The following is a 27,758-nucleotide window of genomic DNA, read 5'->3' as shown; positions in this document are numbered from 1 at the left end:
CTAGCCTTGAGCAAAAAAGAAGCCAGGGACAGTGCTCAGGCCCTGAGTTCAAGATCCAGGACTGGAAAAAAAAAGAATGGACAGTGATCACCCATTATCTACTCAATTATTTAATTTAATGATCTGACATCATAGTTTCTGGAAGTTTGTACTTGTGCCTCTTCAAATAGGTATTATTTTTCTGTCTTCTATTGTTCCTCCAAGTTTTATTCCCAACTGCATTCTTCGTTCTTTCTCTTTCTGGTTGTTAGACCTCCTTGTGGAGCTTTAATCTTTCGCTTATTCATTGTAAACCAGTTTAATAGCTACCCCCAGCCCAGTCATCAGGGATCAAAATTGAGCAAGTTGCCACTTACCTTTGGAGTGCTAGGAAGAAGAGAAGGTTTGGTCCCTTCACACCTTCTTAGGTGCAGAGACAACCAGACATACTCTGGGTTCTTGTAATCACTGGGGGACTGTTCTATCCAGAATCAGCCACATTCTGGTCCTTATCCTCAAGCCTTTTGCTATGGACACAAAGCTCTTGTGTCCAGCCAAGAGTAACAAAGACTTTGCTCACACTGGTGTTCTGCCTGAATACCAGGCCTAAGCAGGCACTGAAGGAGAAATGGGAGTCCAGAGAAACCCCGTCTCCCAGAATTCTACAAGGATATAAGGAGAACAAAAACAGGATGCGTTCCTGTCTTCATGAAGTGTGGAGGGTAATTTAAAAGACAGACATTGATCAAAATAATTGTAGAAGTGAGAGCTTGCAGGTAAGTGAGCAGAGAGGTGGGGGAAAGGAAGGAAAGAAGATAGGAATGTGGAGGAAAAGGAAGAAAAGAACATACATACTTCTGAAATCATAACTGTGATAAGAGCTTTGAAGGAAAGGTGAATAAAAATGTGGAATGCTATGAAAGAGTAGGTGACCTCATAGAGATATCAGTAAAGTGATGGCTGAGGAAGCCAGTGGATTGAGACCCCAAGAACATAACCATGCAAAGAGAAATGGAAAGACAGCTAGACAGAAAATAGCATAGTCAAAGCTATGAGCAACAGCATGGCCACTGAACACATTCGGGAAACTAGAGTTCCAAGGTGGCCGGAGCAGAAAGAACCAAGTATGAAAAGATACTGGAGAGAAAAACAATGACAGGCAGGGACTCTGTGGCCAATCTAGGGACTATAGTTTTTTCTGAATGCAGGAAGCCTTGGAGTCTTCTGCCAGGGTTAGAACAGCTTAGGTTCTGAGGATTCAGTGCAGAGAACAAATGTAAAGGGAGCATGGGCAGCAGTGAGAGCAATGAGGAGGCTGATATAAGAGTGCACCAGATAAAGCTGAAATTACTTTGAAAAGGACACTCAAAAGTGGTACCCTAGGGCAGAAGAGGAAGAAGGTGAGGAAGAATAGAGAATGGGAAAGTACCACTGTACACCACTGATGTGTGGATTAGGAAAGGTGGAAGAAGAGCAAGTTGGAAATCACCAATTCAGTTGTTTATGGCAAGGTTTCTTTGAGAAATTCAAGTGCAAGATAACCCTGGGGCAAGTCCTCACAGAGATGAAAAAACCTGGGTTCCCTCTGTGATGAGGTAGAAATTCGGGCTGTTAGGAAAGAGTATAAAGAGAAGAGATGGGTAATGTATTCTGTTGCCAGTATTGAAACTGGTCTGTTGTCTTTGTTTTTCTGAAAAGTAATGGGCTCATGTGATCGCTAATTTTGATCACTGTTACACTATTTATAGCAATCTTTCCTTAGAAAGTAATGATGATAAATATGGCCAAACTGATGGACATTGTTTATTTAAGCACGTTGGGGGAAAAAACAAAAAGGAAATGATGTAATTATCTCATATCAAAAGAAAGATAAACAAACCACCATACATAGATAGTGCTGCATGTTAGGCCCTTATAACTTGACATGTATAAAGATTTAATGGGATTAGTAAATGCCCATGAGGTAACATACCAAGTGAAAACATTATATATATATAGTTAATAAGCAGCTAGACAGGAAAGAAAGGAAAGGGAGGAAAAGGGCCCTTCAATGGCATGAAAAATACACAGGAAAGGGATGAGGTTAGGGTATGTTGTAGAACTTGGTTGGTTGTTCCCATTTGTAGTTTCCAGTCTCTCCATCATGGGCCTGCATTACATTGTGTATGCTCTTTCAATATCAGGCAAAGAATGTGTAACATTAGAGTGCTGTCCCAGTTATAAACACACACATCCCGTCCGCCTTGCCCTGTGAAGCCCTTAGTACCAGACTTTTCCCCCCACGCTTCCACGACCATTTCTTTTGTGAATTTCTAATAGACTTGCAGATTCATAAGGTTATTGCCATGCTTGAAAAAGTTTTACAAGCTATAGAATCATTTAAACTCACAAAATCCTGAGCTTGTTACTGGACAAGAGCAAGTCCTTGCCCGTAGAACGTCTCTTGGGAATACTGGCACCTGTGTGTTACACTGGGTGCATTTCTTTAACTTTCTAATTAGCAATATGAGAAACCCTGATTTCTTTAATGTGAGGGTTTTTTAAAAAGAGTATATTCTAATATATATGTTAATTAGAATTTGATAATTCTAAAACACAATGAATTGCTTTTTGTTTTCTTCCTGTGGTTTCTAGAGAATTGTCCGTCCAAATGGTCATTTATGGACAGTGGTCATTGTCTGCAGTGATACCAAACCATTTTAAATTTGGTTCAAAACTGAAAGCATTTTTTTCCCTCCAGGAATGTATACAAAGACTATCGTTTCCTTGAGCTGGCGTGCGATTCCCAGGAGGACGTGGACAGCTGGAAGGCATCTCTACTGAGAGCAGGGGTCTATCCCGATAAATCTCTAGTAAGTTTGATCTATCTCTTACTTAAAACTATTGTTGCCCATGTTGAAGAAAACCTCACAGGCTGTTTATGTGCTAGAGAAACCAGTTTTAACTTTCAGCTGGTACTTTGTTCTTTCTACATTGCTTTTTCCTCCACTAGGTTGCTATTTAGGAAAGTTAATAGGTGTATTCATTAAAGAAAATGTCATAGCTCGCTACAAATTATCATCTATGAAATCTCAGATCAGAGAGAGTGGTTTTTTTGTTGCTCTATTTTAAATTTTTTTCCCTTTATATTACTCTCCAGTTGCTAGTTGTTAATATAAGTAATATAAGCATCATTCAAAGCAACAGCATTTTGTATTTGTAACTGCACTTGGTTTTATAAAGACTTTCTTAATATGTCTGTATTACTTGTATCTGTAGTTGTATCTCCATTCAAACTCTGGCTAATGTCACTCTGAGTATGAAAAACCAGAAAACTGAATATTGCTCTTCCCACTTATCTTTATTAATATACTTCAAGTGTCTGGGAGACACTTCCCTCATTCATATGAATAAACAGAACTTCTCTTTGTGTTCCTTAGGAAATGTAATATTACACAGGCTAGTCTGAATTGCAACTGGGAAGGTCCCACCCCTATGTGCAGACAAGAGCCCCTCTCCTCTGTCACTCCTCCCCCTCTCTGTACACTATCCAGGTCTCTCCCCACAATTGCAGCCCTGGGACTCAGTACCAGGGATTTCATCCAGCTTGACCCTTTGTAGTGCTTACGTGGCCCTCAGTCAATTTATAGGACTTTTGATGTGTGGGTGAGAGCCTTCCAAGACTCAAAATAAGGATAAAGTCTTTTTTAAATAAAGTTTGAAATGTAAGTGTAAATTGGGACAACAGAAATGTTTCTGCAGACTTCAGACCTGATTATTTAGGAGGGTCTTGTTGGAATTTAATGGAGTTCCGGGGGCAATGGATTAAGGATTTGTACCACAATGTTCTCTTCTATCTGTACCAGAATAATACTGTTATTTTAGCTCAGAAAAAAACCCTCTTTATACCATTCCACTTAACACCTTCCTGCTGGCACTTAAAACAATGCCCTGTGCCCCCTAAATGGAAATTAAGTATAATGCTTTCTTGGTGACCATGAAGATGCAGAGGAATCTGTACAATGATTTTTGTCAGTGTTTCTTCTGTTGATTAGTACATGAGAAATAATTTCAGAAGTGAAGAGTACTACTTTTATTTTCAGTTGAAATTATTCTAAGTTATGTGTTTAATTTCACAACTACTCTATGCTAAAATGCATGTGGATTGGGTTTCACCTTTGATTCACTTTTGCAGAAAATCATTCTGGGCACTATGCTAGGCACTTGCAAGACAGCAGTAAGCAGTAAGCTCCTGTTACCATAGAATAGACATTGAGCAAGTGAAAAAAGTAGCATTATTAAGATCATGACAAGTTTTATTTTAAAAATTAAGTTAAGAAGTGGATAGCACACCAAAATCTCATGCCTATAATTCTAGCTACTCAGGAGGCTAATATGTGAGGATCATGATTCAGATCCAGCCTGGGCTGACAAGTCCTCAAGACTATTACCTCTAATAACTAGGAAAAAAATCCAGAATTCAGGTGTGGCTCAAGTGGTAGTGCACCAGCTGTGAACAAAAAAGGCAAGTGAAAGCATGAGTTCAAGCTCCAGTACTAGTATACACAAAACACAACAGAGTCAGAGTGGCTGGTTTTATTCTAGAAAACATGGCCAGGAAGGCCTCTTGAAGAGTGCCTCTTTGAATAGGTTCATTGGAGAAAGGACTGAGCAAATACTCTGCAAGACTAGAGAAGGAAATTCTTAGCAGAAGTAGAACAAGTGTAAAGACAAACACTCAGTGTCTAGAACAACAAATGGGACCAGGTATCTGGAGCACCATGCAGAAAGATGGCAGTGCCAAATGGTCTCTGACAGCACGACCAGGGGCTGGGTAATGTAAGCCTCAAAGGAAAGGTGAAGTATTTATTCTGAGTGAGAGGAGAAAACATGAAGGGTTATGAAGCCAATTAGTGACAAAATAAGATTTACATCCTTAAAAGCTCATGACGGCTGCTATTATGAGGAGTAGCAGAGCATATGGGTTCAAGCGCAAGTTCTATACAAATTCCAGATGTTCACTTAAAAGTTATGTGATCAACTGGCTTTTTTACCTTCCCAATTTCTCCTTTCTAAAATGAATACAACCTTATAGGATGGTTGATAGACTCCAATGAGATGCGGCATGATGGAAAGCACTGAAAAGGACATTAATAAGCTATTTTCTTTTTCTAATGTGAATATCATACTATAGCCCAGGGAGATAATGCTTTATATTGTTATATATATTCAATGAGGGAAAGGTTGTCATAGGAAATGTATCCATCACATAGTGAACTATTTTCATATATCTAGATTTTCAAATATCCGTAATTCTACACCAAGAGGCAATCCAAGAAATATTTTGTTGTTTTTTGTTTCATTTTAAGAAAATCTAGAATTTCCCAACTATCAGTTTTGACTCTTCACAAAATTTTCATGTGTTTACAAACACATATTTGGTATAATTGCTTGGAAGATCAAGATAAAGAGGTTTTTTTTTTTTAACCACATACCAAAGACAGAACAGGAAATTAAACTTGGCTGCGTGCCATGACTGTTCCTTTTCTCAGTTTTCATCATAAAAAATGCTTGTATTTCTTGTGCTCAGTGTGGTCCCCAGCCTGTGTGGAGGGATTGCTGGACATTCACATGCTAGTGGAAGCTCACAGTTGAAATCAACCAAATAGAAAGCTTATCTTCACACTCTATTTTGTCCACTTACCTTTGGAGGGAGAGACAGCTTTAGGAGGTATTCCTAATGTAGAAATATTTGATGAATTCAGATGAACAACTGATTCCAGTTATAAAAAATTTTAGGACTTAGAAACAATATGACATTGTGCTTTTGTATCAATAATCCATCATGTTAGCAATAGCTCATCACTTGCTTCTCTAATAGTCAACATTTACGTGGCCTAAGTGGATAAGAGTTCAAAAAAAATCACAAAGTTCTGCTTTCTGTACAGATGCCATTATTTTCACTGAAAAGAAATATCTAGCTAGATCATTATTTAAAATTACATGTTTGAAATCATTAACATAATAGCCATCATCCAATTCAAATAAATGATGTTTTGGCACTTTCTCTGGCATGATTGTATATGCACAATTGAAATAACATATATTCTTATCACCTCCATGTGGTGCAGTATTCTCTACCAATCACATCGAAATATTCTGCTATTCTGGTTTTTTTTTGTTTGTTTCTTCATTTCTCTTGGAGTTTTCCAAAAAATACAGAAATAATTCTCTTTCATTTGCTTTTCTTTCTTATTTTCATTCCTTTGTCCACCTCTATTGTAGCAGACTCTAGAGATTCATAGAGAAATGGTACAGTTAGTACTTTGTAGAAATTCTGCATCCAGTAGGAGAGAAAAATGCAAATAATTGCAATGTGCTAAGAACTGCAGTGGATGTCTCTATAAAATGTAACAGCCCAACTCTCTTTCCATGTGCATTTTCTAGTTACCTTTCAGTTGCCAAGGAGCATTTTTCTAATTACTTTCACTCTCATTTTTCTGGATCCACAGCAAAACAATTCTACTGTGAGGAGTGTGGTTTGGGGTTATACAATGGAATTGAAAAGTCCTGGATTCCGTTTCCCATTGTGCTACTAGCTTTCTCTGTGAACTTATACACGACCTCTCCCAGCTTCAAAGTTAGTATTCTATCAGCCACCTGGTATTTATAAGCAGCCACAATATTTTGAAAATATATTTCAGGAGTTGGGGACTTAGCTCAGGGGAAGAGCACTTGCCTGGAAAATATCAGATTCAGAGTTTGGTTCTGGACATCATATAAACACACAACATATAATAATAATATTTTTTAAAATATGTATTTCAATTGAAGTCAGATTTAGCAAAAATTATTTCTATTTCTTTTGGATATTAAGTAAGTTACAATGACTGTAAGATTTTTAAACTGCTAAGTAAGTGCACAGGACTTTAGTTTCAAAGTGAAGATGTTTCTAATAGAATTAAAAGTTCGCTGATCAAAAAAAAAAAAAAAGTTCGCTGATCAATCTGAAGTATTGACACCCACACCCCCCATACACATACACACACTTTTTATCAGTAATTAGAAGACACTGTGAAGGAATCTTTAAGTCAATGGGGTTTGTATGGGAGGAAATTGTTGGTTTGGCAAGCCTAGGTGTTTGGAGAGAGTCCTGATGCTCTTTGGGGAGAGAGGGCCAACCTAGGCTGCACAATTGTGAGCCAAGAGGCACTCAAGGGAAGTGGGGATTTATAAGCCTGTCCCTGGAAGCTGTCCTACTGGCCATCTAAAAGAAACAACCTGAGATCTCTGCATGCCTGAAAACAGTCTGGTACACATTCAGTTTTTTTGCTGTTTGTTAAATTAGACACCTCAGAGCTTACGAAGTGTCTCTTAGCTGCATAGATGGATAGTCCTTACTTTCTGTGTACTATTTCTCTAGAGATTCAAAGTAACTATACATAGTGAAACTTCACTTTGAACTTAGGATTCCCATGGCCATAATTGATGCTTTGAGAATAGCTTTGTGGTTTAAAACCATCTTCCAGTGAGTACTTTTTGGTACTCAGAAATTCCTCTCAGCAAGATGTTAACAATAAATTTTCCTGGGCCAAAAATGGTCAAGAAAAAGGGTGTCTCTGTCACCAGGGGAACAAGAGAAATGGCCATGAGCTTCCATAAATGTTTACCCATGTGGTGAAGACTACTCACATATGTGCATTCAGCAGTTTCACAGACATGTCCTACAATGCCTAACACAGCCCACGACTTCATTCTTAGCTTTTAAAGCAATGCTTCTCATAGAACTTTGAGCAGCTTCATGGCCAACTATGAAAGGTCCTAGTTATTCTTCAGTAGAAGTACTTTCAGGAAATCTAAACATAAATTACTGTCACCCAGACGAGTGGAGAGAATTTAGAAAACATTTACAAGTCACCATTCATGACTGTTACGCCTCTTGCAGAATAGATGATTGAGAAATGATTGCATAAAACCAGAAATGGCCAAGCCACACCATGTTCTCTGCTTGTGTGTTTCTTGCATTTAAGGATTAAGGCCTCCTACTCCGTGACATCACTGTTGCCACTACAAACAAAACCATCTGCCATGGAGCAGGGAAGCAGTCATTCCCTAACGTGCAAAAAAAATACTTAGTTGAACTCCTGAAACTTATTTGGTAGATCAAAAGCTTGCACTGCTGTGGAATGCAATAAACTCCATCTGTATGGTGTATTTTGAGTAATATTGCACTTCTTGGGAGAACCAGGGTCCCATTATTTTCTAAAATAGCCTTTTGCTCATGATAAAATTGCCATTGGATCTTTAGTGCCTTTGTGGACCATTAGCATGATCTCTAGAAAGGACTCTGTTCTTTTCCCCTTCATTCACTCTTGGACCATTATTGACATCGCAGATACTCACTGTCGTGTTAACAGTTACATTATGGCAACACACAATGCCAAGAAGCTTCTCCATGATGTTTTACCAGTGTCTTTCTGTTTGCTTTATTTACCCCGGTTGAGGTGTTTTTCCAGACTCACTGTTGGCATTGTCTTCCAGAAAACCACAGTCTCCCAGGACTCTTAATTGCTCTCCCAGAACATTTCTGTGGGTATTATTTCTCCCTTCCACATCCTCGGTGTAAAGCTCAAGACCAGATCTCCAGGCTGAGTGGTAATGGTGTGCAACTCTCAGTCTGTCTCCTAGATACACACAGACTTACCCACAGTTCTCCCCAGCCCACATCTCAGTGAGAAATTCCTTCAGGCCCCTGTGAGGAGAGTTAGATCTGTTCTCGGCCCATATCCCATCACGTCTCCCCACAGGATCTGACCTTGCAAGGACTCTGGCTGCCCTGGGAGTAATGAATCACTGTTTTATTTTTTTAGGCCATATGTGAGTTAAATTGTAAGATATAAATCATAGTCTTGTAGCTTTAGTTTGAAACAGAAGAGTCATTGCCCGCCACTTGCCACTGGCCGTTCTCTTGTCTCTATCCAGTGTCGCATTTAGAAATGACTAAATTTCTTGGACTAACCTTTTCAGGCCCATTTCTTGAATGTGGACCCATGTTTATTTTGGCAGCAGCCCCACTATCAGTCTTTTTTGCTTCCCAAGCCAGATCTCAGAATGTAAAAAGTAAAAGCACGGTGGCTGGAGGTGTCCTGACTTTTGGTTCTTTTACCCTCTTTTCTTCCCCTCTTTTTAAAAAATAAAATTTCACCTTTTTTGAAACCAAGGGATGCAGTGTTTGCTTAAAAATGCACTGGCTGGTGAAATTTTCCACTGCTTGGCATGTTGGAGGAGGGGCTGTCTTGTCAGGAAGGAGCAAGCTAACATACTAAATGCTCTGCCTTTCATGCTAGCAATTTACTTATTACCAATTCAAACCAATTCTTTCTGGCAAGCTTCCCATACCCCCAAAATATTCAGAGTAGAAAGAAAGTGGGGGAGAATAAGATCTCTGTCATAATTTTCTGCTGTTAGAAACGTATGATTTCACTTAACCTAAGTGGATTCCCTGACTAGTCTATGAGCTTTGCAGGCTGGATGTCCATTATGAGATCAGTGAATGGTTCAAACAATTTGTTTTGATTTTGCTCTAGCAAGGAAAAAAAGCCTCATAATTTTAAAATAAATGTATGTTTAACATATTTATTTTTTCCTTGCGGCTACATGTACAGGGGAACAACAAAGTAAGTCTTTGTCTTGCTGAAGCTCTTCTTTTTCCCCAGCCCCTACCCCTGCATGTGCCCACACAACAGTGTTTCTGTGCATGTTTGGAATGGCTGTTGTCTCTTACAATGCATGGATTATATGGGGTGTGCAGATGCTGGGGAAATGTGTGTTTGGATGAGTATAAAGGCTGTTTATTTTTTACCTCTGAGAAAGGAAATACGATGTGTTTGTCAGGGCTTGTTATTGGGCAGCTCAGAGAAGTTGAACTAAAGAAAGAACCCCAACCCCGAGAGCAAAGACCAGGAAGGTTTAGAGTGCAGATTCTTCCACAGAATGGGCACCACCAAAATGATGAAACTTGGTGCAGCTGAAGCTTTTAACCAAAAATCAAAGCTCTGGTGTTAATGTGCAGTTATTAAATAAAACAAACACATAGCTAGAGTCTTAAATAGCAGTCTGGCTGGCTTTGTTGGTGAAATTGTACTAGATCCGTGCTCTGGTTTTAAAGGTGCCTTAAAATGGATGAAGGAGGGTGGGGTCAGCATTTGCCTTGGCATCTGAGCCTTTGATGCATTGCAGCTGGATGGAAACAGAAGGATGTAGGGAGTAGAGGGGAGACCAAAATGTGTAAGATAGAATTATGAAAATGGGCAGCACCACACAGGGATGGTGGAAGTTATTTTAATGTCCTTGTGACAATAGATAAAAGAATGATTTTAGTCATTCATCAGACTGCTAGTGTGTGTAAATTCCAATTCAACTTTTTCAAGAGGCTTACAGCTCTTTTTCACTTTTTTTTTAGAAATGCTAAAATACTGTAGCTGGGAAAGAGGGTCTGAAGTTTGGCAGGGTGACTTGTTTCTTTGTGTTTCTTTCTTTTTTTTTTTTTTTCCTGTGGAGATATATTAATGCCTCATCCTACCAGGTGGCCTACTTAAAATGGGCCTTAGCGAATATAATAAGAATTGAGAAGAATCTGTTATATAAGAGTTGGCTTGCATATTTCACCCAGCTGGAATTCATCAACATGGCTATTCATAAGCCATACATATAGAATGTAAAACAAATGTGGGAAATCTTTTTGCAGTTTCATGTGATGGAATGTGCTATTACAGAATAAATTGACATTGATGGTTAGTATTGAAAAATGTATCACTTTATAAATTTAGGTCTTGATATAACTGCTTATGAGCCAAGTAATCTTTAATAAAGTTAAAATATTACAAGAAAAGTATTAAGGTAGGTGTTTGTGAAGGAGTAAAGAAGTGAACTCAGATCGTTTATATTACAGTGTTTTTAAAAACAGCAGGTAACTTATAAAATGGATATTTCTAGTTAATACTACCCTTTTTTAAAAAATGGAGAAAAATGTATAAGTTTTTTTACACTTACAAACTGGAAAGATACAGTTAATCTCAGTTCTTAAATAATATGTTTAATTCTGGTCATTTGAATGCATTTATAAGGAATTTTTATCCAGAATTCCATGTGCTGTATCTCTTGTTTGAAAACAAGAGAGGAAAAAAAAACAACAAAAAAACATAAAAACTAAACACTAACAAACAGCCCTGGGCTTCATTGTTGGATGCATGAATCCCTATTCATGCACTCTGTATGTGCTGGAGATCAGGAAGGCAGCTGCTCTTATTTGGGGGACTCTTAGACTACTTACGAAGCGTTTGTGATTTATCTCTTTATCAGTGATTTCAGTGAGGACTTAAGAGCATTGACAATATTCCAGAAAGAAAGTACTTCACTCCATGGCAGAAGTCATCCATCTGTTGTCTCTTGCTTAATCAAATTCTTCTAGGTAATGAAATGTTCAATACAGTTTACTAATTTTCAAATCATGAAATACATTTAACCTAAGTGAATTCTCTGGCTTGTCCATGAACTCTGTATACTGAATATTGATTATGAGATCACAGTGAACATCTGAGCTGTTTCCCACTAAGGCTACTTCCAGGATGGTACAGAAAGCCCCCCAGGATCTCAGTTCCTTCCCACCCCAAAGGTACTACCTGCAACATGAACACTTGGTTCTGGGCTGTAGGAGATTGCTTGGTGTTGGTGACATGTTGTTCAGCATTTGTTGATGGGTGTCAAATGCTGACTTTTCTTTTCTTTTTTTTTTTTTTTTACTGAAAAATGGATGCTTTGGAAATACTGATATTTATTACCTCAATGCTTTGTTTTTAATGAATTATATTATTCATGAAATGATAGTTTGCAAGAAACAAATACAATCCTAATACTTGTAGAATAGGATCATTATACTGACCATAGACTCTGGCATGAAAAAGTTTCCTTAAATCACAAATAGCACATCTGTATGCTATTTTCCTGTAGCTTAGAATTTCAGCATAAATGGAAAACACTGGAACACAAGCTGTGCTGTCTCCAGAGTATAGATCTGGATGCTTCAAAAGGAGAATATGAAATTCTTTTTTCCCTTCTTATGCTGGAGTGATTGTTCTGAGTTGTCCCCAAGGCAACATACCTGACTTGCTGCCTGCCATATACGTGAGCCAGCAGTAAAATGTGACTCATTTCAGACTCACACAGCCTAATTGTTTATGTAGTCCATGCATGGCATGGGGTTACTTATATTAACCAGATTATAAAGTAAGAAATGTTCAATCAGGACAGATTCATCTTCCTACATATCTTCAGTATAACACACACATGTGCACACAGCGAGACAGATATACACTGATCTTTATGAACATACAGTGGAACAAAACAGCAAGGTTCATGTCCTTCCTTGAATAATCATATTCTTATTATTTCTCCTTGAAAAGCAAATAATCCTTTTTTAAACAAAATCACAAGTTTTTCTTTCCAGGCCTATGGCTTATTTTCTCTTTTGAAAATGTTTGTTGGCATGGTGATATTCTGAATTGCTTAGGGTTCAGTCCATCTCCTACTGGACAGATTTCCTTAGAACATGGAAGTCAGTATCTTCATTAGGAAGACCAAAAATCTAAGAAATCTTGAGTCCGTTTGGGGAATGCAAAAAAATGCATTCAGTAAGAGAAAGGTGATTTCGTGTTTGATGGTACAAATGTAAACCAGAATGTCACTTTCAGATGTAGTGCCTTCAGGTAAAACTAAATCTCCATGTTTTGTTTTATAGGAGAGCCATTTAACTTTCTTCTTTAACAGCTTCTCTGGGCAACATTTCTTTTCATTTTATTTATTAAAGAGCTCAGGATTGATAGTTAAATGAGGCAAACCCGAGGTTGAGAATCAGATACCTATTCAAAAAGTCTCAAAAGGTTGTTGATGCAGAAACACAAATGAAAACCAAAAAGAATCCTAGATTTAAAATAAATGTTTTTAAGGGTCTGAAGTTGTAGAGAAAAAAAGATACATATAATCTCGTTTATCAATCTCAAATTTACAGTCACTTAACTTTAGGGTTTTTTTTTTGTTTATTTAACCAAGGGATGCTTATATTTCCCTCAGAAATATGAGGTTGACTGTATGGTTTAGAGGGAAATATTATTTGAGAAGAAGAAGCAGACAGATAGTTGTTAAAACAGAATTGTATTATTATAATTATTTGGGCCAGTCAGGTTAAAGAAAGTAACTTTACATATTCTGGATGGAAACTCAGGTTCGATCATCTGTTTTTTCACTATTTAAAAATTTAGTGATTTCTCAACACATTCAGTAGGGCTAGGGGAACTTTTTAGCACCCATTCATGGGGAAAGTACTTATCCCCCTAGAATATTTATTTTGGTGATCCATTGGTCTCTAGCAGCTGTTTCCAAGGATAGAATTGGTCAGATGAAATGGCATCAAAATGTATGTTGAATATGTTAGTTCCATGTTGACTTGTTATATGCCTTTTTTATGCTAGTTCTTTAACTCATGAATTTTTTTTCTTGGCAATATATAAAGTAATAATAGCCACTGAAAACCTAGCCTTGAAACCTGGAAATGTCTTAGTACTAATGTGTGCTATATTTTTGGTTGATGAAAAGAGGAGAGTGGTGTGACAATGTACATTTCCTTCCTAATATTTGAGATGCATCACTAAAAGATGTTTAGGTACATTTAGTTCAGTTGGGATATTTTTAAATAAGGTATGTGCTTCCATGATTTTCTTAGAGCTATTCAGTAAATATATTTTCCTAGGATCTTAGGACAGCCTCCATCTGGGTGACTAGCGTTATGCTTAAGCCAATAAAGATATCGTTAAAGCTAAAAGAAAGGATGGAAACTCACTGTTACTTTAGTTCCCTATGAATCATTGGAAAGCCAGAACACCTTTGGTTCTCCTTTGGCAAGCCAACATTAAGAAGCATTGTTCCTGCCTAGATCTCAAGCCCACTGCCTTTAATCATAACCAGTTGGAGGAAAGGATGGTTCAGGTTGGAGTGGAAACTTTGAGAAGTGAGTTGAAGTCACTGATAGACTTTGTGTAGAAAGTCAGAGTGGATCTGCTGCTCAGAAAGCATGCAGTGAGTGATGGTGGGAAGGTTTCTGAAGGGTAAAATAAAATCAACTTCTCTCTAGCTAACGGGCACCAATGCTGCCCACATCACAATTGCTTTGACGTATCTTTTCTCACAGTGTTATAGATATCTCCTGTTTTGAATGCTTCATGATATTTCTTAATGTAATTGGCTTAGCACTGTCCCCTAAAATAAAAGCATTCCTTTATACCTGTCCTGAAAACACATCAGCATTCAGTGTGACAGAGCACTTGAATCACACGTTGTTAATTTTTCTTCGTGTGTTTATAACACCATACAGCATCACTGCTGCAGCCAGAGAGTTTCAGATCTTCCTACCTTGGGCCCACCAACTGGGTAAAAAAGCAAGATGAAAGGCTGTTATTGGTAAAGACAATAAATTTGATTCAAACAAATATGAAGCTAATCCTCATTATCTACAGGTTTAGTTAGCAACCAGGACCTCAAGATACCAAGTAGAAAATTAGTCATTCATAAAATGTAAATTGTGTACCAGCCTGTGCAGCATGATGAAATAGGACACCATCACCCTCAGTCTTAACCTGGCACATGAATTATTCTTCTATGTCATGTAGGATCCACGCTATGTGTACATGCTGTCTACATGCAGTGTATCCATGCTGTATCTACTACCCTCCGGGTAATCACTTAGTGGGCATCTTAGTTATTACCAGGCTCGCTGTGGGGTTCTGTAGTGCTTGTATTGAAGTAACTCTTATTTTATTTACTGATCCGAGTGCAAGAGTTGAGCGGCTGACACTTTACATGTACCAAAGCAAAGTCTTAAAAGAGTGCTTCTGCATTCACAGTACTGCATTGAATTTGTCTCTTTTCATATTAGTTTGCTAATCTCTTACTGTGCCTTTCTTATAAATCAGTCTTTATTATAAGTATGTGTGGATAAGGAAAAACTTGTACATCAGTTTTTGTACAGGCACTCATTGGGGTCATGGAATGTATTCCCTGTGGTTAAGGTAGAGGATGGCCTCTATAAAGATGTGTAAGTACCGTGTATATACTGAACTATAGAAAACTAGACATGGAAGGCCTAGCTTGGAATTTTTTGTAAAATCGATGCTAGGTCGTCTATTACAATAAAGCACACATCACAGTAAGGTGAGTCACACAAATGTTTTGGGTTCCTAGTGCATATCAAAGTTATTTTTATACTGGGTGGTAATGTAACTGTATTATGTATTTTTTAAAAATGTGACCCTTAATTTAAAACATTCCTTAAAAAGCTAACCATCATCTAGATTTCAAAAAACTCAGTGTCTACAAAGTTCAGCAAGGTGAAGCACAGCAAAATGAGGCAAATTTCGAATGCAAAACCTACTGACTAACATGAGAAAATACACTCCAAATGGATTCCAGAAACTAGCAATTACAGATTGACTTATAAAAACAGTTGGAACTAGCAGTGGGAATTATACAGGGAACGTCATACAGTATAGCCATTACTGTACAAAGAGAAAAGTTAGTTTTAAATAAAATTATTTCTCTAAAAATAAAAATGAATAAATTTAGGAAGTTCAAAAGAGGCTAAAAACCTCAAGAAAGAACTAAGTTAATGATTAAGGGTTAAAAATTAATGAACTGGAAAATATGAAAACTTAAACTACTTACAAATTTAAGGCCTTTGTGTGACAAAACCAGTAAACAAGTCCAAGGGAAAAGACCAATTAGTAAAACCATTATATAGCATTCATGAGACAGGATTAAATATCCTCCAAATAAAAATCATCTCTATTTAAGTCATTTTCAAACATGGAAACAACAGCAAAACCCACATTCCCTGCTTATTATGCCAAGAAAGACAGTAATAAAGAAATGGAAAAAAATAAAAGAAAGACGGTAATAAAGAAATGGAAAAAATAATTTCAGTTTCACCAGCAACTGAGACTTGTCAGTTAACACAGACAGCCCACCATGTTTTTGAGCTTTCTGATGAGGATGACTTCCAAGGAGTGAGCGGGGTGTGTGATGAGGATCCAGCCTCCCTGGAGACCAGTGTGGTCATGTGGATTACGTGCCCAGGTTCTGTGAAGACCTTCCAGGTAGCTAGTCCACTTCTCATCATCTGTTTTTATTAAATGTTTCATAATTGTGCACATAAATTTGTTCAAGATTATTGGAAATATTTTCACAATTAGCCATGTTTAAAAACAACATAGATATCCATCATAGATAACTGGTGAAATGAACGCCATTGATCAAATATATGCATCCAAATTAAGTGAAGGAGAACATATGCTCACTCTAGGCAACATATTCCCACGTTATGTTAAATTTTTTAGATATAGGGGGTTGAGGCATGGCGCAAGTGGTAGAGCACCTGCCTGGCATGCACAAGGCCTTAAGTTCAAACTGCAGAACTGCTGAAAAAAATTTTTTTCAGTAGAATGAATATTTTGGCACATAAAAATTCTAGGAAGATTTACAACAAAATGTTAATACAGTAGGAAATTTTCATGTTTATTCCTGTGCCCTTTGCTCATTTTCCTATGATAGCTTTAGTAGAACTTTTAAAGGTCTTAAAACAGGATGATAAGAAGAAACAATAATATAAAAACTGAAAGCTAAATGTCGGGGAAGAAAAAAATAGGTAACATAAAAGACAATGTTTTAAGAGAATAAATTTCCATAAGTCTTTTTTAAGAAATTCAAAAGACAATCATGATGATGAAGTTAAAGTTAAGGTGAAAGAATTATGCATGTGAGACTCTACACATTATTATTTAATCCTGTTTATTACAGCTTATATACAGTCTGTTACTAATAGTTATATGTTCCAGTTACCATGCTTGTGTAAATAGGTTATTTTCCTCACTGAGCTATATATTGTTAAAGGACCATGCTATGAGTGTGAACGCTTTCATTCCCTCCTTGCTTCTGGCTCTCAATAGCGTCTTTGTTTCAAATACTCAAGTTCTATGGTTTGCAATCTCCACATCTTTCTGGACCAATCCTTCTTCCTTAAATTCCAGGAGTTTTTTGTTTGTGTGTGTGTGTGTGTGTGTGTGTGTGTGTGTGTGTGTGTGTGTGTGTTTACCAGTCAGTATGTTACCCACTCTGGCTGTGTTGTACATAAATGATGAATAGTGTCTGAAGCCACTCCAGCCTAATTCTTGACTCTTGATCTTCCACTATTTAAAATATACCTTACTGTGTTATAGAGATGATAATATGTAATGTTATGCTAATCAAAAGTATTCTGTGAAAAGTAAACTTAAAAGCCAATTCATTTGCCTCTAGAACCCACTCATTTCTGTAAATAATCTATAATCTGAAAAATGAAAAGCAAGATGCTAATTACAATCCCAAGATTAGTTAGTGTTCCTACTTGGAAAATTTTTTCTTTTGGGAAAAAAATCCTTTTCATTTTAGAAACTTAGCCATCAGTAATATTCACTATGTTTTTGCATAGCACCCCACCAAACATCTTCAGTCAGAATAGAACAGAAAGATTTAGAGTTGTGCAGTCTGGTCCCTATATGTTGAGCTCAAGCACTGATGAGATATGGATGATGCTAATATAAGCCAGTGACTTAATCTGACTGTAAGTAATAAAGTTTAAGAAAACAACCTAAAATTGAAACACAAAGACCATTTTGGACATATGACAGAAACAGGTAATGCCTTACTTTTGCTATATTTGAAGAGTTCTTACAAATCAGTAAGAAAAGATTAAGAAATAGATGCAAAGTCAGAAGATAGCTCAGTTCAAGGGAAGGATGACAATGGCTTGAGTTGGGACCACACAGTGGAAATAGAGAAAAGCAGTTGGACACAGGGTAGATTTTGGCAGCTGAACCAACCTTTCATTTAGTAGTAGACTGGATGTGGAATGTGAAAGAACAAGATCAAAAAATGGTTGGGTCTTAAGATGACGGATGCATGTTAGTGCCATTTAATAAGTTGTAAGATAAGGCAAAGGAGAAGTTGGAATAGAATGCCTTGTGCACAATAGTGTTTAGTCAGGATAGGCTAAGTTATATTCCAGTAACATACACCCCCACACACCAAATCTCATGAAATCCAAACTAGAGTGTTTATATCTAACTTGAGTTATTGACCCAGATCAAGCTGGCTGGAGCTTTTCTTCTTATTCCTAGTTTAGGACCAAACCCATCACTGTGATAGGGAAAGAGACACTCTGAAATTTAATGCACCTGAATGCAACATATCATTTGCAAACTCTCTTCAGTGCACAAAGAAAGTCATGTGGACCCACATAAATTTAAAGGGACAGGAGATATATTCTTACCAAGTGCCTTAGGAGAAACAAATACTTGGACAACTCCAGCATCCAAAATGGAGATAATCTTCCAAGCAGTTTCTGTATAGATATAGGATTCCAGGAGAGGTCTACTATTGAGGTCTGGAAGCTGTTGAGTACTTATAATTATGTCACCTAAGGAAAAAGTAGAGAAACCCCAAAGAAGAGAGCTGAGGTCAGAAATACTTGTCTTATAATACCACAGGTAAAACCAGAGTCTAAAAAATAGTTATGTATGAACAAATGTTCCTGCATATACATACATTTAAAAAGTACAGTAGCACATGTGTTTGTGGAAATTTGTAGGATTGTTTTTATCACATTTCAAACATTTAAGCATAAATAAATAAGTGAAGTCTCAACCACAGATTATAAAATATTTACTTCTTAAAACTCAAGTAGTGATAGTGCACTTCCCTGCCAGCCTCACTTGCATGATTCCCCAGTAACCTCCCTTCCCCATATAAGTACACTGGGCATGGTGGTGCATACCCTTAGTCTCAGCTACTTGAGAGGCAAAGGCAAGAGGATTAGCTTGGCCACAGAGAGAGACACCTACAAGACCTTATTTCAAAAACAAAAGAGCTGAAGGCATGACAATGGTAAAGGGCTTACCTTCATTAGTTTAAAACTCAGTATCATTAAACAATACAATGCCAGGCACTGTTGACTCTCGCCTATAATCCTTGCTAGTCAGGAGACTGAGATCTGAGGATCACAGTTCAAATCAATCTCGGCAGACAAAACAGCGATTTTTTGTTTTGTTTTGTTTTGTTTTTAAGGGACAAAGGATTTATTTTAATTCATTACTTCAAAGGATTCTGTTCTCCATTTCTGAGACCCATGCACTGGACACAGCATGACCACAGTGGGGAAATGGAGCAGAGAATTACCACACCTCCCAGCAGCCTGGAAGGAGGCTCCTAGGGAGACACTGAAAATGATAGAGAGAAGGGAGGGAGGAGAGCGGAGAGAGAGGGAGGAGGCGGGCAGGGAGGAGGAGGGAGAGCAGAAAAGATTCCTGGTAGAGCCTTCAAGGACATACCCAAAATGACCTGTTTCCTCCACCCAGAAGTCTACAAGTGTTCCACAACAGCCCAGTCCACTGGGGACAAAGTTTTAAAAGAAGGAATCTACTGGAAATATTACATTATCAAAACACAAAAGCAGGAATATAGTCTATTAAGCAAATTTAAAACACACTAGATATGCAGGCACTTGTGAAAAGTTTTTGAAAATGCTTGGTATCTTGACATTTGGTCATTTATTTCTAATTTTAAAAATATACATGCATCTTACAGCAAATTATAATGCTATTTAAATACTTTCTAAGCACCTTCTGTTACTTGCTAAGATACACTCATCAGTAACCTGAATATAGGTAATTTGAGAAGGCATATTGAAGAGCACACTTTTTCCACATTATTGAAAATATGACACCAGTGACTACTTACATAAAATCGGTAAACTCTTTCATTAAGGAGCTTCTCATTTTGTTTCTTGTCTTCTGGGGTCTGTGTTGGGCCTGAGTTTTTTTGCTCAAGGCTAGCACTCTACCCCTTGAGCCATCGCAAAACAGAGATGTTTAAAGAACCAACAACAACAAAAAACAAAACAAAACAAAAAACAGAAGTAGAAATGTGACTCAAGTGGAAGAGCTCAAACCCTGAACCCTGAGTGAAAAACTAAGCAAGAGTGTGTAGGCCCTGAGTTCAAGCTCCGGTACTGACACTAAAAATTAAAATCTATTGTTGGAGTTTTCTGAGGTGTGGGGCCTTGGATTACTGTGGGTGCCTGGGCTGACCTGCTTACCACTACTGCACTTGCAGATCCTTCATCCCAACGGGAAACTGAAGCCCTGTGTAAATTGCCTTAGAGGCTATGTCAGCCATTTCAGTGGGTAGCAGCTGCTAGAACCAGAGTTCTCCATGAACTTGAGAAACATGACTATCTAAAATCAAATTTATTTATTTATTTATTGCTTATGGCTAGTGCTTTGCCACTTTGAGCCAAGGATCCATTTCTAGTTTTCTAGTGGTTAATTGGAGATAAGAGTCTCTTGGACTTTCCTGCCTGGGTTGGTTTTGAACCACGGTCCTCAGATCTCAATCTCCTGAGTAGCTAGGATTACAGGCATGAGCCACCATTGCCCAGCTTATTTTTAATTTGCTTAGTCATCTGTGTATTTATTTGTTATTGTATTGTATTGTTACTGGATTGTTTATTAGAATTTACAAGTCCAATAGAGAACAAAATTTTATATAAGAAGTTTGTTGGGAGGTGGTAGAGAAGAGACATTATAATGATCGCTTTTAGTGATTCTGAGACACTTGAGAATGATCTGGAAGACCAGGTTAGCATATTATCTGGACCAGTTGTGATAATAATTCCTATATAAAATCTGCATACCTGCATATTAAATTAAGCATCTGCATAGATTAAAACAGGCAGACAAGTATTCCGTAATAGAACCTAATGGAAGTAATTTTTTAAAGAAACTGTAAAAATAGAACATTAACACATCTTAAAAGTGTGGGGTTTTTTTCTGAACTGTGGTCATTTTGTGTGACACAAACTCATGTATCTAAACTTAATCCACAATTAGGAATGGATTTCTCTTAATTACAAGAAGACTCTAGTAAGCAAATCCGAAAATAAAAGTAAAGAAATGAAGAGTATTGAAAGGTAATTATAAGAGTAGTATCCTAAGACCTACTTTACATAATGATCCCACACACATTCTTCAGCATAAAACACTATTATTGACCAAGTTTTAATTGGAGAAAAATTCTGATGGGATATATTTATTTTCTTCTTTGAAGTACCTAGTCATTAGTTTAACAAAATTTTCTGTTTTAACATTACAGCGCCCTCAAAGAGATAAATTAGTGATCTCCCTCCCTCCCTTTTGCTCTCCCTCCCTCAGTGCTCATTTAAGTCATTGATTCTCTTCTAGGATAATCTTGATCCCTCAAGAACACTTGGTGGTATCAAATAACAGTTTTAGTCTTCACTGGGGGGTTTGTTACCAGCATCTAGTGTGTATAACCTGGAGATGTTGCTCAGCACCCTACGGTTTACATGCATGTTCCACAACAGTTATCTGGTCAAAAGTGTCAATGCTCTTGAAACTGAGAAACTCTGATCTAGCCTGATATAAATATTCAAGATTCCAGTATCAAAGCTTAGGCTGTGCTAACATTCAAACGTGTGACTTTTACTAACAGCTCAATTCACTTAGGACTAGTTAGAGAAATGGAATGTATTCAGATTGCAAAGGCTAACTGATTGTAGCCCACACTTCCCTCATGTCTTTGCTGGTTTGTCTTAGGAGGTATGATGATAACCATAGATTTTTATATTTGGCCTTGAATACTTGCGTGAGCGTTTCAGGGTCAATGACTGTGACTATTACAAGGAATTGCCTTTACAAACTTTTTTAATGAACATCTGTCTTTCATTAAATGAGAAAACCCAATTTTTTGTAAATTTGGGTAACTTTTATGTGCTTCCACTAAAAGCTTATTCCAAAATTGGTGTTCCATGAAAAGAGTAAAAAAAAGTTAAAATATTTCCATGTTTGAGCAATAGAACAGGATATAAATAGACTTAATAATCAATGGTTAACATCTGAATCTTTTATCAAGAAAAACACTGCTAATTTTCCAACCTAACGTCTTCTTTATTACCTTTCCATGTTGCACAAAACTCACACCTTTCAAACAAAACACATTCTTTTCTAAGATTATCATGTATTAATTGTAGAACAAGGGGGTTCTTGAAACATTTTTTACACATGCATCTAATGTACCCCCAATCAAACTCATTTTCTCCACTTTAAACACTTGCTCGACTACAGTATAAAACTTCGTCTTTCAATACATTCATATAGCCAGGACAGCTGAAGATAGACACAAAGACAAAGCTACCTACATCAGTTGCCCAGCTGCGTTAGCAGTAGACTCTTTAAGTATTAATTCAGAAACTTTGATACTTTAATTTCCTTCAGATATGACAATACTACTGAAGCCAGTTATAAAAGCCAAGTCTTATGAAGGCTATTAACAATTTAAGATTTCCAATTCAGGCAGTGTGCTGAAAGTGTTATGGTTATGATGAGTTGCAGAAACACAAAAGTATAAAATTTATAGTATTATAGATTTATAGGCTACAAGTGAACAACATCTCAACTTCAGCTTGGCTTCTATAAAATGGCATAGTAGCTTATGGTCCATGAATAGATCATGGAGACAATATATTACAACTGCTTAACAAATAGGAAGGCCTCCCAGATCGCAAAAGGTAGCTTTTAAAATTTTAGTACAGGACAGGAAACATTAATAGGCATGAGATATGGTTATTATTCTACTATGTGTCATACTTATTGGTTAATTATTTGACTGCTGTCTTATTTTCTTAACTGTTTTTTCAACTCTAGGATAAGATCTCCCCATAGTTTTGTTAACTTGCTTTAGCCCTAAAATTTGGGCTACACTAGGAATATTTGTGGAATAAGTCAGTGAATGGACATATTTGATGCAAAAAGTAAGTTGGAAATGAGCAATTTAGGCATGATTTTGAGGGAGAAAGATGGCAGTACAGAGAATACAGGAGAGGAGTCAGAAAGAAAGAAGAGCAGTAATGTGAAGACTACTAAAACTTTTACAAATTCAACTGGTTACGAGATCCACTCTGAAAATTACATCAGCCAAGCTCTGATGAATATTTAGAGGTTTTTACATTACATTGTAAAACATTAACACATCTCATTCTTCAGGACTAGGCACAATTAAAGTGAATGACTAGCTTTAAAAAAATATGTGTAATTTAAATCTTACTGAGCTTGAGTCCCAGCTTAATGAATGCATTTTATACCACAGGAAAGCAAATAAACTCCTTATATTTTATTTTTTCTTCTGAGGCATGATAACATTACTTTACAAATGATAAATTATTTCTTCACCTTTTTCCGCTTTACTCCTGAGTCAGGAATGCTTCTTCCCTTTCTTTTTTCTTAATTTCTGCAAATAGTCATACAAAGGGTTTCCATTTTAGCATGTGTATTCGTGTGTATAATGCATGTTACTCAGTCACCCCTTTCATTGTTCTCCCTTCCGTATGTCCTACCTCCACCCATCTCCTCAAGTTTTCGAGTTCAATTTTTACACATATGCCTTGAGTGTTATCACTGTATTTACTCACTGGTTCTCTCTCCATTTGGCTATATCCCTCTCTTTAGTCTGCATTTCCTTTAAAAAAGACATGTTTCAGTTTCCTGATGTTCTTTTTGTGAAAATGTTAATTGTTCAGAGAGGTTACAGCGTGAAAACTCATCCTGTGTATATGGTTCTTGAATCTGTTTGATTGTGTATAGGTGCATATGGCCCAGAATGTGTTTTCATGTAGTTATATTTCTGGTCCAATTTTCACATATGAGAAAAAACATGCATCTTTTGTTTCTCTGAGACTGATGAACTTCACTCAATATCATTTTCTCTAGGTTTGTCCATTTTCTGCAAAATAAATAATATTATTCTTCCAGACAGATGAATAAAATACCACATTTTCTTGATCCTTCCATCCCTTATAAGGCTGGGCTATTTCCATAACTTGACCATAGTACATAGTGCTACAATAAGCATAGGTGACAAGTGCCTTTATTGTATATTGATTTTCAATCTTTTGGATAAATAAATGCTCAAGAGGACTTTCCATATTGTGTCCCATAGTAGTTGTACTAATTTATACCAACAGTGCATTAGGGTTCTTTTCCCGTCACATTCTCACTAACATTTATTATTGCTTATAGTCCTTTTTATCTTTAACTAATTGTAGAAAGAGGTTTCACTTCAATGTGTCACTTTATGAGTACAACACATCCTGATCAATAACATTACTTTTATAATTCTCCCTCATTTCTCCCAAACCCATCATTCTTAGTTTTATTTTCACCTATATATGATTTTTCTATTTTAGATAAAGACTGTTCTACTAGAGTGAAATGGAATCTCAATATTGTTTTGACTTTCATTTACTTTATGGCCTATGTTGTTGAGAATGATAAAATGAATGATAAAATGATAAAATAAATTTTATGAATTTATTGACCATCTGTACCTCTTCTTCTGAAAAGTGTCTGTTTAGCTCCTTTGCTATTTATTAAGTTATCAATGATTTCATGGGTTTGATTTTGAGTTCCTTATACATTCTGGTAATTAGACCCTTGTCAGACAAAATACCTAGCAAATATGATTCTGTCAGCTGTCCTTTTTTTTAGCTTAGTGACCATATCCTTTGCTGATAAGAAGCATTTTAGCTTGATGCAATATTGTTTGTCCATTCTCTCTCCTATTTGCTGAGCCTCTCGAATTTTACTCAAGGATTTCCTCCCTATACCAATAAGTTCTAGGGATTTTTTTCTGGTCTTCCCTTTTGGCAGCACCATTCATTTAGGCCTTTCTTTTTTTAAAGTACTTATTGTCAAAGTGATGTACAGAGGGGTTACAGTCTTATACATCAGGCAGTGGGTACATTTCTTATCTTCAGCATGAGTTTAGGACTTTGCTTTATCAGTTATTTGCTTATCTTATCTCTATACTGCTCAAAGACTTTCATTTTCTCTCCTATAGACTTGCTCTATGTAGCTGTATCCAGACAGAGAGAAAGCAAAATACATAGAATGAGAGACGGCTATAGATAAAATAGAAACAGATATTTAGATATTTAGATAGATAGATAGATAGATAGATAGATAGATAGATAGATCCTTTTTTTCAACCTGGCTTTCCCATACAAAAACTGCTTATTTCTCCTCTTTGTGACTAATATCTTTAAATAAGCTCATTTAATGATGTTTTTCCATTAGAGACATTTGGCCATGTCTGGAAATGTAGTTGATGTCATAGTTGGGTTGGATTGCTACCATCTCTGGCCAGAGGCCAGAGATGCTGGGTAACAACATGCTGGGTAACAACATCCTTATAAGGCACAGAGCAGCCCCTCACCACAGGAAGTATCCTGTCTAAAACAACAGCAGCATTCTTGTTGGCAATCTGTGAGGACAGGTAAACATTTCTTCTTTTAGAAACAAACTAATTGTGGCTTAATAAAGCTGTAAAACCAAATCAAAGATCAATATCAGATAAGTGGAGGTGTTAATATTTAAATCCTGGTTTAGGTTTGAATTCACTCACTTTAGTATATCCCACACATATGGAATATACATGTTGACTTCCTATCTGTAGTACATTTCAATCCACTTTATTGCCATGTACAAATTTAGAAGGAACATTTTGTTCTCTTTTATTGGTTCCTATTAGTGATACAGGAGGGGATTTCACTGTTATATCCCCATAGATGTTTTTATTAATTAATTTGTTTATTGTCAAAGTGGTGTACAGAGGGGTTGCAGTTTCATATGTAAGGCAGTGAGTACATTTCTTATCAAACTTGTTACCTCCTCCCTCATTTTTCTTCCACCTTTCCACCTCCCTAAGTCCCCTCCCCCCCATTTGTAAAGTTGGTTTACAGCACATTTGTCTTGTAAGTATTGCTGTTGCATTGGTTCTCCTTTTACCTATTGTCTCTCCATTTTGATGTTCCCCTTTCATTCCCTGGTTCCAACAAACATGTATACAATACCAGGGTACCGAAATTAGTTACAGTGACATCGGGGGTGTAAAACCATGTTATATTTCCATAGATGTTTATACTGTATTTCAATCTATTTCACCCCCTTTATCACACTCCCTGTCTCCTCCCCCTAAAGATTATATACCTAACAGCTTTCCTTGTTCTGTTTTCAGAGTTGCAAGTCATCTATTTCAACTGTCTTCAACCTCTTTTATTCTCCCCACCAACCCAACAACCCCTGCTACTTCCCAACTACCTACAGTCACTTTCTCTTCTCCCTCCATCACCCTCCTCCCTCCTCACCCATCATCAGCTTTCATTGAGATTCTACATGCTGCCCTCATATGAGTATTTTGTGCATCATTTTTTATTTACATCTCAGATTATTTCCTTAGTATATATTGTAGGAGTGGAATGTACCAAAGGAACTGAATAATTACAGATTTTAATAATAAACATGTATATAATTTATGTTGCAGTTGTAATGCCTAAATTATAAATACTTATTATAAGAGTTTTGGTTGATATCACCAAATTACTTTCCCTAACGCTGGGGCTTATTCACAGTCCTGACATTTATGTTACCATAACCCACACTGTCATTTTCTTGTACCTTCTTATTTAATCCTTGCCAGTTTAATAATGCTCCTTTCACTTAAAAAACATCCCTGCTATTAATTGCAAACCTCTCCACCCTTCTGATCAATGGATAAAGCAGTGCTCAGATCTCAGCTTGGCCACCAAAGGGCTGTATGACTGTACAAGTTGCCCAGCCTCTGTCCTCAGGCACTAAATGGGTCTACATGACATTGCCAGCCTCACAAGGACTAAATAAGTAACACTCATGAAATGTGTAAAACACGGTCTTTATAAAAAAAATTCTGAAGGTATTATTAGCTCACTTTCATATCATTACTTTTTCTTACAGTACTTGAGGCTTCTCCAAGTGTCATATTTGGCTTTGGACCCAACAACTGCTTTGACTCCCAGTTTCATTCTCATTCTCTTGTTTTCCAAAATGCACTTATTTTGCAAACCTAACCATTGATATAGATAGTGAGGCCTTGATAATCAGTTTTACTTGAGGTCACTATTGCTGAATTACTGCTTTATTTTTATGTTCACAATTTGTTTTATGACCTGGCATCTTTCTCCAATCTAACTATTGTGTTCTCAGATCCTTATGACCACACTGATTTCTGTCTAGTTTTTTACTGATCATTCTTCTCAGTACTTCTCTACTTGTATATCTTCCTGCATAAGGGCTCTATATAGTAACATTTCCCAGACTATGCTCAGCCTATTTAAGGAAGAAGTAGATTTGGTAAGCAAACATTTTTGAGCTACATTATGATTTGCATATCACTTCTGATGAGACACACAATATGTCAGAAGTTTAAAAAATTTGAGAAGTACTGAATTTTTTTAAAAAAACACACATAAAAGATTCTGATGTCACAAGCTGGTTCACGCCTATAAACCCAGCACTCAGGAGGGTAGGGAAGGAGGATTGCAAGGTGAGGCCATCTGTGCTACACAGTATGAACCTGTCTCAAAAATACCAAGTGTGTGTGTGTGTGTGTGCACGCATGCATGGGTGTGCACGCATGTGCCAATCCTGGAGCTTAAACTCACTGCCTGGGCACTGTCCCTGAGCTTTTTTGCTCAAGGCTAGAGCTCTTCCACGTGAGGAACAGCTCTGATTCCAGCATTCTTGTTTTTCTTTTAGTATTGTATTAAAGAT

The 27,758-nt window shown here is 37.0% G+C and overlaps 1 protein-coding gene across 10 annotated transcripts in view; it reads left to right on the top strand.

Moving 5' to 3' along the window:
- Dnm3 (dynamin 3) overlaps window positions 1-27,758 on the top strand; it is a 492,945-nt gene that overhangs the window by 379,904 nt on the left and 85,283 nt on the right. For all 10 annotated transcript variants that reach the window (XR_007212664.1, XR_007212666.1, XR_007212665.1 and 7 more), the window contains one exon: window positions 2,720-2,831. Coding sequence is in view for 7 of the 10 variants with exons in the window: in XM_048358313.1 (XP_048214270.1) it covers window positions 2,720-2,831 (112 nt within the window). In the remaining 3 variants the exon portion in view is untranslated. The remainder of the gene's footprint in view (window positions 1-2,719; window positions 2,832-27,758) is intronic.

The sequence above is a fragment of the Perognathus longimembris genome, chromosome 11, assembly GCF_023159225.1.
Source record: "Perognathus longimembris pacificus isolate PPM17 chromosome 11, ASM2315922v1, whole genome shotgun sequence".
NCBI lineage: Eukaryota > Metazoa > Chordata > Mammalia > Rodentia > Heteromyidae > Perognathus > Perognathus longimembris.
Note: the sequence above shows the minus strand (reverse complement) of the source record. Positions and strands in the feature narration are given on the sequence as shown.